This window comes from Tyto alba, unplaced genomic scaffold (assembly GCF_018691265.1).
Source record: "Tyto alba isolate M040663 unplaced genomic scaffold, T.alba_DEE_v4.0 Super-Scaffold_6, whole genome shotgun sequence".
Classification (NCBI taxonomy): domain Eukaryota; kingdom Metazoa; phylum Chordata; class Aves; order Strigiformes; family Tytonidae; genus Tyto; species Tyto alba.
This window is the reverse complement of record NW_024881327.1, coordinates 16,664,456-16,684,045: the sequence shown is the minus strand read 5'-3', so window position 1 is coordinate 16,684,045 and position 19,590 is coordinate 16,664,456. Positions and strand designations below refer to the sequence as shown.

The following is a 19,590-nucleotide window of genomic DNA, read 5'->3' as shown; positions in this document are numbered from 1 at the left end:
GCATAGATTTCAGGTAATACAAGGCAATTTTCTAAATCAGGCATACTGTTTATTGTGCTGCAAAATGGAGCTCTATTGGTCTAGACTTCAGGGACTGAAGCTTTTTTTCTGGGCCTTAGGTTTGAAAATACAGAACATCATTTTACACTTTGATACCCAGATTAAAGACTAAATGTCCATATACAGATACACATTTAAGAAATAATTAGCTATGCTTTTGCTGCGTATCACTGCAGAACTGATTTTAAAATAATGGAGATCATCTGGTCCTTCATCATCCTCATGTCACAAACCCAGGCTGAGGAAGCAAAAATACTTCTGCCTCAGAGATAAACTGGCACCCACATCATTCTCTCTATAGATTTTTATATTATAGCAACTTTTAAAACATATGAACTTTGACCTGTCTTTATTTATTGACACTAGAGGGAATGACTAACTTACTTTTCATATAGACAAAAAAGAAGTAATCTCATTTTACCTCACTGAATCTGGTTATCATTTTGCCTTTTGGGACATCCCAGATGAAGCCACCATTTCTGGATGTTGCACCTGCTATGCAGTTCAGATCTCCTTTAAAAAAAAATATTATTAAAATCTAACAAGAAATACAGGATCACAATATTGTTTGACTAACGTGTTTCTACCTTAAATTCAGGAAATGTAATATAAACAGAAGACATCAAGAGCACATCAACAAGAGTGTTTCACAGTTTAAAGACAGCATTTGATAGTAAGTCACAAATACCAATTTCAACAAAAGCCTGAGCTGCTTTTCTACATTCCTATTTTGAGGAAAGGGAAAAATAAAAGGTGTCTTCTTGTAAAAAGTATTCTCAATGCCTGCTGAAAGGCTTGTAGTTAAGGTGACAAGAAAATAATGTCCATGATGCTTATAGCTCAAACTGAAAAAGAGATACAATATCAATGTTTCAAGCTTAAAGTTGTAGCAACTACACCGTTTTCTTTTAAAGTTGCCTACTATGACAAATCAGGAAGAATGTGACAGAACATATAACAGTACTTTGTTTTATTAAATCTTGCACCACTACAGCACCTAAACCCAACAAGAATGTACCTGAATCTGTAACGACACTCTACAGTGCAGAAAACCTGAATGACTCCATAGTGGGAACCTGAAAACTGAATTCAGGCCTAACCCAAAAGCCACCAAATTCTCCACACCACAGTGACCCTCTATCCCAATATATCTATACTTTTTTCTAAATAGCTACATGGCATATTATATAAAAGTTTTGATGGCTATTTTATACCACACTTCTGAGGTGGAAAAGGCAATCTATGCAGATGGAGTCTAGAAAGGTACCCATATAAGAAGGAAAGATTCAGGTAGGAGAACGATAGGGAGAAAAAGAGAAAAAAGAGGGTAATCACTGTGTTCAAAGATCTTTAGAGAACACAAGTAAATGGTGGCATGCATTGGATTATATATTAGGGATAAAGTATAAGGTGGAGGGCCACTCTCTAGGTGTAAGTGATGTGAAAGAAGCAGGGCAAGTTCTGTCTGGGATGGACAGGAACTTTTGGACAGGATGGTAAGGAACTGAAGTTGAAACACATGCTTCCAATTAGCCCAAATTTACTTTAAAACAAAACAAAAAAAACCCAAAACAAAGCCAAACCAAAACAAACAACAACAAAACCAAACCAAAACAAAACCACAAAATAAAACAAAAAAAAAAATAGACTTGAAAAGCACCCCCCAGTGAACAAACTATTCTCCGTGTGAGACACTACTACAAACTGGATTTAAATTTCAAAAAAAAATAACACAAAAGAAAACGCCATGTTTCATATTGCCATAATTTCCCTGTAGCAAGAAAAATTATCTGTGAAGAGGAACAAAGTGCAAGAGACTCTCAGAAACTGAAAAAGTGCAAATTAATTTCACATATACAGACTACATTAAGCTTCTCATCACAATATTATTTTCCTGTCAGCTATTATTAGTTTAAAAGCACAGGAGAGAAAGGCAGTGAGTTGTATTATTTAGACTTTAAAAAAATGCATCCACTGTCCAAAGAGTTAAAACACAACAAGAAAGCCTACTTATCATCAACTACTGACATTAGTAACTATCAGAAATGTACTCCCAGGTTCACCAAAGTGGGATGCAGAACAGTTTTAAGAAGAAAACTTCCCACTGACTTCAATGAGTTCTCTGAGAAAAAGTAGATGCTTTGCAGAAAAGGTACTCCCTATTCTAATAAAGTAAAAGCAGAGCTCCTCAGTGATTAGAATCCTGCACAAAGAAGAAGAAAGAACTGAACACATGCGTTCCACTTTTTCAGCACAAAACAGAATCTGAATTCCTTTAATTAGCTGCTTCCCATGTAAAGAAAGCCTTTCCATTATCTGCATACTGTAATGCTAGAAAGGTTCTGGAGATTTTTCTCCCTCCATTCTGACTCAGTATGAAATACTGAGATCGTTCCTCATAAGGGTAAGCCTCAACAAGGTCTGAAACATTCAGTTCTACAGGTTTCACAGATAATAGTTCAGTTTTGCTTAAAAGATACCCTTCTATTTAAAACTAATAATTTTTAAACACAAACTCTGCTAGTCAGTGCTTATTCAAAGAACATTTAGACCTAAAGCAAAGTATTCTTACCTGGAGCCCAAGAAAGGGAATAAATAACCCCCTCATTACCAGGAGATGTGTAAACTGCTGTTAAAGTATTTATGTCCCAAACTTTTATTGTGCCATCAAATGAAGCTGTAGCAAGAAGATCAGGGTTATCAGGTTTGAATTTGCAATCAAAGATGGTCTCAACATGTCCCTTAAATGAAACAAATATTTAATCCATTTTTATTACATTTGATTTTTTTCAGAATTCCAACTCTAGATCAAACTCTAAAATACATTGTATTATAACCTGTCAGGTCAATGATGAGTTCCAAAAAACCTGTATGTTATAGCAAATCAGTCAAAATGAAAAGGCATAAAATAGCTTGGACTATACACACAAAAATTCTGCCTTGAAATAATGGCGTGATGCAATGCCAGTGAGTTGTTAGCATTTTCCACTGGAACAGAGTTGGTAAAAAGTAGAATCAAAAAAACTTAAGCTAAACAAAAAAGAAGAATTTTTAAAAACAGAATTAATTTTGCCCTTTAGGTAAAAAGTAACTGACTGAACAAATAAAGCTTCAGTGTGTTGATCATGTTCTACAAGTTTTCTAGTATTCCACTGAATTTCCTGTTTCCAAATATAGTCTATTGCAGTTTAAACTTCAATCCATTAGAAATTTCACATTCAATTGCTTGTCTTCTAGGATATATATCTGTAGAATTTAGAATTTAACGCGACATATACATGAAAAAACAGATAATATGTAAGAATGTTTTTTAAGCCTCAGTTGTTTTACAGGACCAAACCCAGTAAAAATAGAAAAATAACACCAACTCTATTCAAACATGTATGGGAGTACAGCTGAGAATTATTAAAGTTTTTCCAATGAAAAGGGAACGGGGAAAAAGAAAAATGCAGTGAAGAGGCTGCTCACCTAAATATGTGGCAAACCCATTTTTGAGTTTCTGCTTCAAAGATTTAATAATTCAGTCTTTGTCATTTTAATCCGAGTGATCTCACTGCAATGCATGTATTTTTTCTCTCTGATTTGACCAGAACTTTTATTCTGTATTACAGAAAACCATTCAGATAGTGTATCTGAGAAGGCCATCGAATTAAAATTTCAGTTAAAAAAAAGCCCAAGCCCTTAAATCTTTATTTCTGGATGAAAACAAACTCCCAGAATACTTCCAAAAGGATTCATCCTTTTCCAATAAAGAATTACTTTCAACTTCAGAACTGTCATTTTGTTTCCTATAAATTTAGACTCTTAAGTGATAGAAACTGTTTTACAGTGCTGCGAAGACTTCATCCTCCATTTTTTGCTGTTGGAAGAAAGTGTCTAAGTCTAATAAACAGTCATCCCAAAGACAGTGGTAAAACGTACCAAATCTCTAAGGAAATCCCACTTTTTGGCTCCTATGTCGTAAAGCCCCACTCCACCATCCATGAAGCAACAGACAGCGTGACCAGGAGGAAGAGAAAATGCTTGGTTTTGGGTTAAAGTTGGAGGAGGAACAGCCTCACTTGTTGAGGATGTATGGTGATTTTTAGTAGGATGCTGTGATAAATAAGCTTAACAAAATAAAGCAAAAGATATAAACAGATAAGTTTATTTTTCATGTAATAATAAGCAATGATTCTAAAGAATAAAATGCTTTGTCTTCCAACAAGATTAAAAACAAAAGAAATTCCTGTGTGAAGCCTGGCCTACTAAAGAAGGGACCTTATGGAGTGCTTGATCCTTTAGACTTTTGTCTAGTTCACTGGCACCAGAGGATACACTGTTTAATTAAGAACTACAGAGCTGATAGAAACGTACAGAGATTGACCTGGATATAAAAAGAATCACAAACAAGATTTTCTTAACTTGCAGCCATTGCAGTGAATAACAATCAAAATTATACTTACACTTTTTCTTTGGAGGAGAACTTAGCACATGCAAACCATGGAAACCAGTTTTCTTCAACTTAAAATTATCTATAGGTGTTGTACGTGAAACATTCCAAATACGTAACACACCAACCTGAGAATCTGAGGTTTTAAAAAAACATACAAATATATTTATTTTTTTTTAATTTATTATCCTCTTTTTACTGTACACAGAGGCATAAAGCTTAAGAACTGATTTAAGCAAAAATACAACAATAAATTAAATTTAGAATCCTAAGAATTATTTTATAATCAGGCACTGTCATCTCCATGGTAATATCACTATTAACAACAATAATTAACATTTGTTATTTAAACTTCAGTAGATAAACTCTATGGAACCTCGCTCATTATAAAATATTCTCACAGTCTCACTTTTCTTATTCATTAGTTTAACCTGAGCAGTAATGTCTGTGGTGTAGAAGAATTACATTTTTTTTGTTGTTTTTAAATCCTTCTGAAAATAAAGAAAGAAAAGCAGGGGGTCAAGAAGTGACATCCACTATTACAATATATTTTTATTCCTATTCCCAAAGTAACTCATATTTGTTGCTAATGTGTGCATGGGGAAAATTTTATTTAGTAGAAAAAATAAAGTCACTTGTTTATGTACCCAACAAATACGAAACAAGTAAAAACTGCTCAGTGTAATTTTCTGTTCCTTTCTACAGTTTTATGGGTTGGTGTTTTTTGTACAATGCATGCATGCTTTTATTTGTAGAAATGTTAAGAAACAGTAAGGTCAAACTTGAAGTATCAATTTTGAGGACTCAGTCCTATATTTATTACCTTTGTATAAATTAGGAAATAAAAGGCTTACCTCCAGTTATAAACATTCCAGGTGCACTAGAAACCCAGGCTAAACACTGAACAGATGCTGCTGCATTGGGAAAATTAAAAGTTGTGATACAGGACAGAGATTCAGAATCAACTAGTCGAATACCATTATGTAAATTAGCAACAAGAAGGTAGTCAGTTGACAAAGGGTCCCACTCCAGTGCTGTAATTGGATCTTCTTCATCTGTTCCTTCAAGAGACTCTGGTCTTAAGACATGTTTTTGATTTTTAGAACCTTTAATGGCACAAAAAACATTATTTCAAAATTAAATCAAGTATATTCTTTCAATAGTTACAAGGTTTGCAAGCATTATTTTTATATCTCTGAAATTTTCAGTAGCTTACTCTACTGTCTGCAACAGTGAAAGTAATAAAGCTGGCTTTGCAATATTTGACTTGAAGTAGTCAAATCTCCATCAGGCTTCATCAGATCTGACTTTATTTTTAATATAGCAGAAAACAGAAACAGCTGACAGGTTTATTAATATAATGTTATACTAAAAAAAAAGTACGTTAAATCATATACATTTTCATAAAAATTTCCATGTGCCTGCAGCACAGTTTAAAATACAAGTAATTTGAGTATAAGTAAATCTGTATACCACAGCAAATACAGACAAAATAAAGGCAGTATAAGCTAGAAAAAAAAAGAAATTGAGGCAGTCAAAGAAGTGTTTATGAACAATGGCCTTTCATTTATTTTATTCCTCAAAACTATGTGTGCAATTATGAAGCATTCACAGATTTTCCTAGGTGAAGCCAGAACAGGTCTTTAAATATCTAATTTGATATCTGCATAACAGAAGATATATTTCACTTGATGATCCATTGTATTTAGAACCACAATTTTTAACATCATGTTTATTTCCTACTTTTTGTTTTTACGGAGAGCTGGCTCTTAGTTTTACAAGATAATGTACAGACCAAATGAATAGTTAAACAATATAGATCTACATTTTTGACCTTGTGATCTTGTATTTAAGAAAACTCATTTTATACATCTTTTCTAGAAATAAGGAATCGATGTCTTCAATTTATCAGTTTTTAATCTAATTTTCAATTTTGATAATGAAGAATACAGTTAATTTGTCACAGTATTATAAATGCCAAGACCTACCTATATTACTTAATGATTGATGTAGAACAAAGCCAATTCTGATACATACTAAAAAAAAGTTGAAAAGCTTTTGTTCAGTGGGGAACATTCTGAATGCTGTAACTACTCCAGGGAAAATACTATTAGTGCACATTATATCTAGGGTAACTTTATAAATCAATTACCAGAAATGGGGGACATAATTTAAGACTGTGCAACAATTAACAACATAAACTGATTCCCATTCCATTTATGTTTGTACATAAGACAACTACAAAGGTGCAGTTATCTTTTTTGAAGGATCAGGAATAACATCAAAAATGTCATCAGATAGCTGCTTTAAATTTGCCAAAAACTTTGGAATTCCCACTTTCTTTAACAATGTCCCCTGCTTACACTTTAGTTCAGCTTTTTTGCTGAACGAAAATCATTATTCAAATGAAAACCAAGAACTGACAACAAAGCAGAATTGCCATTTTTCAGTTAACTTTACAATAACTAAAGGCAAAAAGTCCTTGAGTGATCAAAGCCAGTTATGTTCAAACACTTCAGTCCCAAGAAAGCACAATCAACTGGTGGGAGAGTATGGCTATCTGGGAGCTATTCAATTTTACCTGTGCTTCACAAAAGAGTCCAGAAGCAAACCTCATGGAAACCCTGTTAAATTTTATTTTCCATTAAAAGAAGACATCAGCACTGTGAATCATGCAACTGAGTCACAGGTCATTTAAGTAAGCTGTGCCTATCTTGAGAACAAATGAAAGGTAAACTAGTACAGAACATCTGGCTCTACATGACTGCACTGTATCTCTTTAAAAAACAGGGTACTAAACTTAAATCCTTGCATATATTTTCTTCACACTAAATTTTCTGCTACATTAATGGATAGTCTGGAGTTAATAAAAAGGCACAGCCACAAACCAAAAACCAAAGTAGATAACAAAAAAAGACAAGTTGTGTAGTCTGCTAATTGTGCAGCAGTGACTCACACTTAAATAGGAAGACTAGAGCCTTCAATGAATCAGTTACACTGGACTTTCAAGCAATTAACAGGAATTTGTGGTTGTTCAGGTTCTCTCAAGATAGCGTTTTGTAGGATATCCTACAAAAGGACTGAAACCTTTAGAAGTAAGGGATAGGAATTTATTTAAAAAAAGAAAATTATTTCACTTGATGACAAACTAAGTTCTGGTCCAATAACAAGTCATTTTACACATTCTGATATGAGGTATATGAGGGCTGAACTTCAATCTCAAAGCAAAAAATTAGCTTTCTATTCTTTATTGAAAATTACCAATTCTGTATGTCCCATCCCCCTCCTCTTTTTTTTTTAATAAAGGGCCTGTATTTATCCTTTGATATCACTTTCTTCTATGTACTGTTATTTTTTAAAAGCTAGCAGTTACAGAAGTCAGATGAATTTTGACTATAAATTGCAAACTATAAACCCACAGTTGATAGATAACTTGAACATTTACATCTAACTGCTAGAACACATATTAATTTATTAAAGTATAACCACAGTAACAGTACTTATATTTTATTATAGTGATATAACCTATTTCTCAGTATTTACCTAATTTTGAAACATATTTTAATGAATTTATTTGTTCACCAAAATTTTCATAATCTGTTCTTAAACACATCTTTGTTCTTACCTAAAAAATTTCTTTGTCTTTCCCCAGCAGCAGTGGATAATAAACAAATTTTTACAGTAACTTCAGTTGTGATACATACAAAACGGCCACTGCTGCTAGCTTTTTTAGCCAATATTATATTTGCATTTGCAGAACATAATTTTGACATTTTAAATTATTTTCTATTCTTTCTACTTTCATATTCAAACCATTCTAGACAAACTTCGTGAAAGTCTCAGTTTGATACATATTTTGAGATTATCACATTAAAATAGGTTTTCTTTTCCCAATGCCAATACTAGTTCAATCACCACTACAGAAGCAAGGGAATCTATTCTCTGTGACATCCTGAGTGGCAACTTAGTAGAGTGAACTGAAAGAGAATAAATTTTGCATGTCTGTTGGAGCATAATACTACGTAAAATTAACGTATTATTTAAAGAACTATTTTTCTCACAAAGTTGAAAATCAGTTTTTAGTGGAGGAAAAAGAAGTAACCAGAAGAAAACCCTGAAAGAGTCCACGTAATATAGGTATCTGTCTTTGTAGAAAACTGTTTATGAAAGAGTGCTAAATTTTAACCTCAAATGAGCTTATCATCAAGACACCTTAATTAGCAGGGTACTAGACTATTCATAAAGTATGCACAAATGTGCTTGGTGGATTTCAGACAAAGAGATAAATATTTTCCTATATACTCTTTGACAGAACAGAATCACTAAGATAATAAGAAGCATGACGTGAGATTCCACCTACAAAAGTGCAGAGGACTCGAATATGAAGCAGAGAACTCCAGAACAAATGCAAGCAAAGTAAGAGACTAAGTGAAAGATTCAAGTCAGTCCATTCAGAAAAACTTGCTGGGAATCAGTTCACTAGATCATGGCTGTTATCATTCCCTAAAAATCCAGTTTATTATACTTGTCGAAAATTGCAATGTTATCTTGGCCATAAAAGGGAGAAGATGCAAAGAAAATGCTCTGCACTCTTTATCTAAGAAAACCTATTTTTGTGATATTGAAGAAGTAAGAATACTGTGAACTAAGAACAAGTTTTATATGTGTACATACATTGCAAAACCTAAATGAAAAAAGCACAGAATTCTACACATATACAGAGACAAGAGATACAGCTATATAAAAATAAACATTTTACCATATCGGTTTTTACCTGGCTGAAAAATAGATAGGCTTCCATCAGTATGTCCAAATACTACTTTTCCTTTTTTCTTTGGATGCCATCTAAACAGACTGATATCTGACAAGAAACTATGTGCTTCTCTGTGTACTGTTAACCCGCTGTCAGGTCCTGAGATAGTCCAAATGTACAACGGACCTCTGTGGGATACAAATGCAACGGCATCACCTGCGTTCCAGCACCAGCTAAGTGACGCAGGAATTCCTGAAACATACAGGTAAACTTTATAAGAACCAGGATATGAAATTCATTGTATTACTGCTTGACCCAGTATCAGCAACATTCTTGAAAAGCTGTAGAAAGAATTATTATACATAAAAATGATTAGACTGAAATTTAGACAACTGTGTGAACATCTTATGGTGTAGAAGTAAACTACACACATCCATAGGCAGGAAGTAGAATTATTTCCCAAACTGTTTTAATGCTACTTTGATGAGCTTTATTTTATGATACCTACACTTCATTAGTGCCAAATCCAATCACACATGTGAAAGAGGATAAGCCTGATCCTGTACACAATACTTTCATTCGTTCACAATTCCATTCACCATTATGTGTTACTGTAAGCTGCTTGCTACTAAGCTGGTAAAATACTGAAAACTTTAAAATGCCTGTTTTTACAAAACACAAAGATATTACATTTAGAGATAAATACAACAGAAGCAGGTATTTGTGATAAAATTGGAAAACTAGCTCTGTAATCAAAAGAAACTTTTGATAGCTTTCTTCAGGATATATGGCAGTTTTAGTGCAGTTGCCTAACACCTAACTGTAGGCATTCCAGTTTAAGGATTTTGACCTTAACGTCTCCAACCCTCATTATCCTCATAACTTAATAACGTGTGTCTGAGGAATAAATGATGGTAAGACAAACTCCTCAAGCTGAAAATTCAAAACTGTATTTAGACACTTTAATATGGCAGTGTCAAAGACAAAAAAAGCAGCATTACTAGGAGGTTTAAACATATTATCCTAAATATAAATTAGATTTTTAAAAGTTTAAAATAATAGCCAGACTTCTTTCACATGTATTCATTGGCTGAAGTAGTTTTTTAAACAAGCAATCTATTGAAAAATAAGTATCAGCTTTTATATTAATGCATAAACTGATACAATATTCCTTTTAGAATAGATCAAATCAGTGTGATTTTTCTCCTACTTGTTCCTTTTGCAGGATATGCAAGATGTACAAGATTTTCAGAGGTATCCTATGTATTCTGGAAAGAACAGAGTAGGGGGTTTCAAAATGTCTTAGAAGATCCTGAGACACTGATTGTTCTTGGATTGTACCTATTCTCTAAAAATGCAAATGTAGGAGTCAAGGACACCTGACAGAGATTGACTGAACAAAAATACAGGTACTGGATTTGACTGAAGGATATGAATCAGAACCGGGCAGGGAAAGGTGACAGACACAGACATTTAACCCCCTACTCTTCTATTACAATCTCCAAATCAGCAGTTTCAAGTCCTCAGAGAAGATACAGGTAGACAAGCATTAGGGTATTTAAACAAAAACTGTTTTTCAAATTCACTGATAATTTATACTTGAATCTATTGAAGGCTACACTTTATTTGCATTCAATTCTATAAAGTTATCATGAAAACACACAAGGTTTAAAACTTAATTTTTTTTTGTCCTGCTCAACAAGAAATCAATAGCAAAGTAAATTCATGAATTGGTAATGTAATTTAGAAAAAAGAATAACCTCTTTCTTTACCAATTACTAGATGGTTCAGAGCAATTTACTCAAATACACTATCATAATTTTCTAAAATGAATTGCAACAAATCTGACTTCTGGCCTACCAACTGCTTAGAGTTTATTTTATTTCAAGCATTTCTGATACCTGTGGATGAAAAAGCTGTATGGATCAAATAGATCTCCATGTCTGAAATACCTTTTGTATTGTCCAGCTTGGCCACAATTTTCTGTTCAGTCACATTCCAAACAATCACTAAACTATCTGCACTGGCACTTGCAAACATGTCAGGATTGTGGGGGCACCAAGATATGGCTGTGATTGTCTTCTTATGCTCAGACATAATTGCCCGGAGCTTGAATTCATTGTATCGGTGATCCAGCTAAACAACAAGTAAAATTCATTTTAGAAACACATATTTTGTACACTCACTTTAAGTACTGTTGGGTTGAAGAGTAGTTTGTATAACAGTATCAGACTTACAGATGAATATATAGTGGATTTAACAATTGCCAGTACCTCACATCTCAATAAATAAAATTCTCATACATTTGACCTGGACAGAAAAGTTGACATATATTCAATTAGCCCAACCAGTATTACCATAGTCTATCCTCTTGTCACTTATGAACTATTATATTCCATTAATAACTGCTCTCAAACACAAACCTAAAATGCTTTATTTATAGGCATGGCAACTGTCATTTAGAAATCTACAAGGTGTTAAACAGGATAGAATATGAAAATGAGTTTGAAATCCTTCTCATGTCTTAAATCACTTAGTACAACTAAAAAAAAAATAAATCAAATGCCCAAATCTGGCACAGTAAATTTTGTTTGTTTTAATCCTACAAGCAGTATAACTCCTGAAGACAAAGTAAGGACATCCTTTATTTCCCGACATATTTCTCAGTCTGAATATTCCATGTCACAGCATTTCTGTTTTTTTGTTAGGTGTTGATGTATAGTAACTGTGAACTTCAGAAGACCATGGTGCTGAGCAGTTCAGAAAGGAAAAAAGTAATAACTTATTCCAAATCAAAGAAAGGTGGGCCACTGGTTCCACAACTTTGCACAGTGGACTAACCTACTTCAAAAAACTACTTTTACACTACAGCTTCAAATGAAACGGTGGAATTGCCTCATTTCTCTCAGAACCCGCTCTTTATCACTGCACTTCATTCATCTCAAGTATTTGCTTGATGGACAGTCTGTCTTTTAAGATTAATTCTTGACATATACAACTTCAGATATAAAGTTTACATCAATCTTCTGCACTAGCTATAACAAGGACAAAAAATAATTTGGAAGGGCTATCTTGAATGGAAGACTGAGTTTTACACAGACATCTCAGCAGCAATCATAATTCTGAAAGCATTGTAGAAACGTTTATTGAAAGGGTTCAAAGTCAGATAGGCAACAGTGTAAAAATGTAACTGGTCTGTTACCTAAAAATAATCTTACCTGATAAATATAAATAGCAAGGGTAGCACAGTAGGCAAATCTGTCCCCACTAGCAGCACATACATCTTTGTTCCATGGCTGACATCCAGCAGCTAAAAGTCCCACTTGTTTAACCTGTGACATTTTTGCCTTTAAAACAGAAATTCATTAGACAACAAGATGGCAGAATGTTAAAGAACAGAATAAAACATTTACGTTCTCATAAATAACATATACATATATACCTTAAAAATATAGCTAGCCTTTATGTTTTAACAGCAATATCTTCTGTTTATGAGATACAAATTAATGTATCCAAAAGAAAGCCAAGCAGATGTTCAGAGGCTTCAGTGCTACACAAGAAAGGGATTTTAATACCATTCAATGGAATACATTTAGGAGAAAAAAAAAGTTGGGGATAACACAAGGAAACTTAAACTGTTCTTGATCTGTACTAGCTGAAACTGCTATTCATCACTTTCAATCTCTTCTGCAGTCTGGTTCAACACTTTCTACATTATAGTGTAATGCCCTCTCTGCTCTCTTCTTCCCTTCATCCCCCATGAAGACAGATGGACAAAATAAACCATATGCTGATGTTTTTTAAGTAAGTTAAGCAACATGTCTAAAAAGGTCCTCACACCACTTGCATAGAACAACTATGCATTACTTATTATCATCATCCTTTTTGGAGAAGCTTTCTAAATTTTCTTAATAGCTACTGTTTAACAAAAAGCTGAAGTAAACTGGAAAATAAAACACAAATCCTAGTGTAACATTACTGTATAGCACACTATGTCTTCACCGTCCAAAACAAGTCTCAAACTACCAGATCTGCTCAGAATGAGACAACAACGGACTTGAACATAAAACCACAAGAAATGTTTTGCTAGGCCAGAACAATTATTCACCTAGCCCACATTTTATTCACAATAATGTCAAAATGTTACTTAGAGCACATGAGCCTGGCCATTTTTCTATGACCCATTTACATATTCTACTATGACCATGAATGCACACATCTGCAAAAGTATTATTAAAACTTAACACCTGGGTGGGTTGTACAAGATGACCTCCAGAGGTCCCTTCCAACCTCAACCTCTGTCACTTAAGAAAATGTTCAAAATGATCCTTGCTGCATTTATTTACGGCATACAAGTAGGGAAGGCCATCAGTTTTTACAGAATCTCTGACTTCACTTAGAAACTAGTCTTCATGTGATACAAACATTCCAGGTTCGAGCCAACTGTCAGCTGATGCAATGTCTGCTCCATCAACCTGCAGAAATAACTGTGGCTTTACCACCACTACAGAAGGCTCCAGTGGCCAAACAAGCGTAACTGTGGTTGACAAGGACAACTAGGTGGATCACAGCCTGAGGCAGTGGTGATCTAAATTGCAGAACAAAGTCCAAATAGCTGCAAAAAGGACTCACCACTTCTGCACAGAAGTTAAATCAATCCAAACAAGGCTCTGTGAACACGACTGAAAGTACTACCCATACACGGGAACTTTAGATAACCCATCATAGCCGAAACCTCTTCATACATATGACCAGCTGGCTAGCAGCAGAATCCTAATACAGGAAAGCAACTGCACTTGTGTCAGTGAGAGCTCCTGCAGCAAAGAATCTTCTTGTGCAGATTGGTGAATTGGAGATTATGTGGAAAAACATTACATGGAGTACGGAGGATGGGATCTTTAGGTCAAAGAGCTGAGACTATAAAGACAAGGAGAGTCTGTTCAATTTACCAAGTGTTAGGTATGTTTTCAAGCCCCACAAAGAAAAGGGAATTAAAAATCAAAAAAGACTTCAAACACAATCAAGTATTTTTAGGGAGCAACTGCTGATTAAGTGCAAGAGCTGGTTAAGCAATGAATTGCTGTGTAACAGCTTTAGGAGAGATACGTTGTTTACAGATCACTCTTCACCTATTTGCTGTCAACTGTGTGGAGGGGGAAATATTCTTCTGAATGACATTAGTATTAATGTGCACAAAGAAAAAACTTTACAGAGGTATGGTAATAGTGACCTACAGTACCCAAGGGAACCTATCAGTCAGTACTGACAAAAAGCTTATTATATAAATAGTAAGATTTTACTTTAACGCATATATACAAAGGACAAAAATGAAGTTGGATGATCAATTTTATCTTCCATTTTTCTTATTTGTTTGGGTAATCTACTTGGCAGATAAATAATAACGAATAAATATAAGAAGCAACCTCCATGAGATTGTAAATCTTTCTCTTTCAATTTGGAAAGTGTGAAAAAAAAAATAATTGAGAGAGACTTATTTTGGGTGCTTCTTTAGCAGAAAATCGAGATCAGATTGAATGTTTGGGACTGATCATCTCAAAGATATCACTGACTGTAGTAAGAATGCTTGTAAATTCTGACAGTTCTAAATGCCTGAAGCAAATGAAACACCCATGTTTAGCCTCTGAAAATTTTGGTAAAGGAGACTGTACAATAACAGAACAGAAATATGCAGAAAAACAAGTTACAAGATACAGCTCTGCTGCAGATTACTGCTTTGGCTATTAGACCTCCTTTCTGTCTCTGCCAACAACACTAATTCTCTGACTTCTGCAACAAATAAATTAGAGATTCTAGAGAAAACAGTTCCATAAATTGCATCACCTTGCAATTCATATGCAGTCCACATTGTGTTATTACATGAGTCCCACAGAATGAAATGTATCTTTTTAAAGAATCATCATCATCACCACAAAGTGACAAGAAATTGACTCCAAACTTCTGATTTTGTCATTTAGTGTTCTTTTACTGTTTAGTTAAATTACAAGTCCCAGAGGTCCCTTCTGTGCAGTTAAAGTATCAATCACATACATTCAGAAATATTTGGATTTGGGACATGCAGAACTGCAACACAGACTTTTTCCAGTCACAATAAAAAAATAACTGGCAAGGCACCATTAACAATCACTTTTTCTGAAATTAAAGTAATCCAGGTGATTACATAGCAATTTACTAAAATGCAGATTAATACCTGGAACCAGAACTCTTCATTTCTGCTATGATTCCAGGGAAAACAATGGTTAAAACACTAGATGTGTCAGCAAACAGATAAGGAACATTAAAAACAGCCATGGTGAAGTAGAAGAGAATTAGATGCACAATACTGGATTATCATAGGTTTAGTTTCTAGGTTTACTGCATGTAAAACTGATTAAAAATTAACATCTCGTGAGACACTAAGAGGGCACAGAGATTTATTTGATAGTAATAACAGATTTGTCTCATTTTGTACAGGTCCCCTTTTTTACCTTCTCATATGGGAGCTAAAAGGTTCCTAATTTGATGAAGTTTAATCTGTAAAAAAATATTATCTTAAATCTTGTATAATTTGTGGTTTGATTACAGGTAAAACTGACTGTAAAATTAAGATCTCTTACAGATGCTAAAACAGAATTCCACAAATATTTCTTTCAGAGCTACAACAGATATGTCTTGTAGGATTCTGCAGTAATCTGTATTAGAAAACCCTACCATTAATATATTCAGTAGATCATAATTTTTACTTCGGTATAAGAGAGAGAAATTATTCCAGACTACATGAAATCTAGCCTACACGAAAATACTATTCTAAGCAGCTGTGAATAGGGAGGGTTCCAAACCTAAGTGCCGAAACCTAGAATAAAACAAAGAAGGTACTCTACACTGGTTTTACAATTACCATGACCACATAAAACGGACGAGCACTTTGGGTTTGGAGATAGTTCCACTACCAGCGCTACTATTTCCATGTTTTTCATGCAACTGACTAACAATAAAGAGGCTTTTATGTATTTTTTTCATGTTATCAGGACACTTCCATAGTTCAGGTTATTTCAACAGTTTCCAAATGCATATGTCACTGATTAGAATTCAAGCTACATTAATCATGACCTAAAATCATTGTCATCAAATGGCTATAAAATTATTTCAGCCTAGTTCTAAATTTATGTCTGGAAGCATTACTGGATATGTCATATTAAGTACTGTATTTGAAATAGAAGAAGACATTTGGCTTCTCTCTCTCCTACATTTACATTAAAGACAAAAGGTAGCTTTAACATGTTTTTTGAAGAAACTCACCAACAGAAGCCTCATTCACAAGTGTAATGTCAATCATTTTTTTGATAAGGTACTGGTTTTCTGACATTCAAATCAAATTGTCTCCTAAATAAGATTGTTTAGATTAAAAAATGCTGCCTTGTGATATATCATTATTTCACTGAGTTTCATGCTTAAGAAACATTATTAAACCTTGATTCTTCATATAGATTTTTCCTATTCAGGTTAAAAAATTACATATGTAAAATATTCTGAGCTGTAGTACAGAAAGGAATTTGCACTTTGTTTACTAATATTTGCGTTTTTAAAACTGTTAGTATTTCTTGCTCCTTGTAATGAGTTATATACTGTTTTACAAAGAAATACTGTTATTAACAAGAAGCATTTGCTTTAAAATTCAGTACAGTACCATCTACAAGAAGGAATTACAATTGTGTGGCATACTGTTATTCTCTTGCAAGTATCATGCATTACAACAGTTACCTGCAGATCTTTTCAGACATTATAGATTTCTACTGAACATACGTATAACACAAGGGAGAAAGCAGCATTCATCAGAACAGCCTGAGTAAAATGGCAGAAAACTAGAAATGCAGAAATAACTGAATAAATATATATATGTATGATTTCACACATGTTTTATACAATGGAAAATTTTCATACTTTGTTAAAAAAAGCTTTTTTTCTTTTTTTTTTTTTTTTTTTTTTTTTTCAAAATAAGAGAAATACAAGTAATTATATTGGAGCCTTAAGAATAGACTGAAAAAAACTGTGCATGTAAAAAATATATACCACACTGGGAAAGCTATCAAAGGATGCCCACGGTTTCCAAGGAGATGAAGGGAAGAGGGAGGACAACAGAAAACCTTTCTTTTCAATTGGCATGAGCCGCAACATTCTAAGTCCTTCCTTGTTGCTAAATAAAAAAAAAAAGAAGAAATTTTGTATATTATAGAGTTAATATTATTTTAAAATAACAATGGAATGGACTAGATACATAGACATAGCTATATATCTATAACTTAAAGATAAATGCCTAATAATCCCTACCTTAGCATAGGTATCATTTTTTGTAAACCACTTAAGAATTTCCATGTTAATTCCGATACCTTGCTTCTCCCAAAAATGCAAAATCTTGCTCTCGTTGAAGAACGAAATCACTTTACTTGACAGATGAAGGACCTAAACCTTGATGTTCACAGAATAATGCAGTTACTAAAGGATGCAGGAGAAAAGACTGAGCATTGTGTCGTACCACACACACAAAACGGCAGTGTCAGTAGCCTGGCAACTGCAGCTCTTTAACAGGCACCATTTTAATTTTAACCTAATTCTTTTTTCTCTGCTTCAGCTACTCAGTGTATTTCGTTGCTCCTTGTATTTCCTGAGTGTAAGACAACAATATTTACAGAATAATAGCTCTTTAAACCCATCACTTAGAACCCTTTAATTATCAAGAGGTGTGCTTGCATGTTATAAGTATTCATAAATCTATAACCATCACGCACAGCCAAGAACATATGCTTATACTGTTAGTGACTGCAGTCCATACGGTATATGACCTGTCCAAATGAGAACATATGCAATATGGCATGCACAGAAGAGTGAATATACTGTAGCCTTATGTTAATCGATATGCTTCTGTGTATACAAACCCCTAGTTTCTGAACAGCTATATGTAGTAAAGTGTTAGCATCCTCTGCTTCTGTTCATGCTATTGTCACTATCTTCAAATTAAGTTTGCATGTTTTCTGATGTGGAAAGCTTGCTGTCACTCCTGTATGTTGGACATATAAAAACGTTGTATCTCTTCCAGACTACTGTCCCAGATACCAGTATTTTTGTCAATATGTCAATGTTAACGTAGTAATTAAAGATCTTCTTTAGTGATATAAAAAGTGATGTCTCCTTGAAGACATTGGATATATTTACCCACCTCTGTGGGAAAGTCCATTGGAGATGAAAATGTGACCTGTGAACCACAGAGTCTCAAATTCATTACCCTATCCAATGGGAGCAGTTTGAAACACCAGATAACGAACAATTATTTTATCTTGTTAAAAACACGGTCTTCAAACCTACCAAGAAATCTCTGCAAGTCTGCAAGACACAGCGGAAACCAACTTCTTCCTGACTGTGCCTGCCTCAATAGCACCGAGTCTCATGTAAGAATATAAGTATAATTAGTACTAGCCTTCTTCCAACAGGGCTGGAAAACACCAAGCACATTATTGCCATGTTAAGGAATGAAATTCTTATTATTCTGTCCAGACCCATGAAATAAAGGATAATTGGAAATATTCTGGCACATATGCAGTTTAAAAGCCAATAGACAAATTAAATTTACTAAGACTAAACAAAGCAACAAAAATTCCAAAAACTTAAATGTTTCTGGAAAGAGCATTTAAGAAGTTAGTGCATTTTCTAAATCCTATTCTATGCTATCTATCCATTACATTTAAATGTATTTATATCTATTATTTTATGAATCTGGGTAATCTCAAAAGTAAAAGTAAGCACATCAAAAGATAAGAAGCAATCTCACACTTCTAACAATACATCACCAGCAATGTTGAACTACATACCTAATCAACCTGAGACACCATATCTAGCAGTGGTAACAAACCATCATCTATAGAGTATTGTTTAATCATATGGTACCAGAAATCTAGTTTTCAGATACTGTATGTAATACAAAGAAATACTTACGTCCATGTCTGATCTCTGTATAAGGCATCTAACAGCCTCCATAAGAATTTTGTTCTCATCTTCCAACCCAGAGCTACCACAATCACCAGAAGATTGCTTTTCTACTGGCAAATTGCCAAGACACTTCTGATTTCAGATAGTTACCTCTTGACACATCTCACACCTGAATCCCTGATGAGGAGCTATTAAAAGATAACTCCACATCTGAAACATCCGTATCATGAGTGACATGTGAAATGAGAACACTGGAAAAGTATCAAAATATGCTAGTTTTTAATACTTATCAGCATATAACTGTCATTACCAAGTAATACTTAATAATACAATTAAAGCAGCTGCTGGCCCTTACATTTCAGTAGCA

General features: G+C 33.9%; 1 protein-coding gene across 6 annotated transcripts in view; it reads right to left on the bottom strand.

Moving 5' to 3' along the window:
- Positions 1 to 19,590, bottom strand: part of WDR17 (WD repeat domain 17) — a 60,802-nt gene that overhangs the window by 28,091 nt on the left and 13,121 nt on the right. For all 6 annotated transcript variants that reach the window (XM_042808102.1, XM_042808099.1, XM_042808100.1 and 3 more), the window contains 8 exons: positions 12,464 to 12,592; positions 11,198 to 11,381; positions 9,267 to 9,497; positions 5,347 to 5,598; positions 4,506 to 4,628; positions 3,982 to 4,169; positions 2,633 to 2,801; positions 482 to 573 (listed from right to left, as the gene is read on the bottom strand). In XM_042808102.1, coding sequence (XP_042664036.1) covers positions 482 to 573; positions 2,633 to 2,801; positions 3,982 to 4,169; positions 4,506 to 4,628; positions 5,347 to 5,598; positions 9,267 to 9,497; positions 11,198 to 11,381; positions 12,464 to 12,586 — 1,362 coding nt within the window. In that variant the 5' untranslated portion in view covers positions 12,587 to 12,592. The remainder of the gene's footprint in view (positions 1 to 481; positions 574 to 2,632; positions 2,802 to 3,981; positions 4,170 to 4,505; positions 4,629 to 5,346; positions 5,599 to 9,266; positions 9,498 to 11,197; positions 11,382 to 12,463; positions 12,593 to 19,590) is intronic.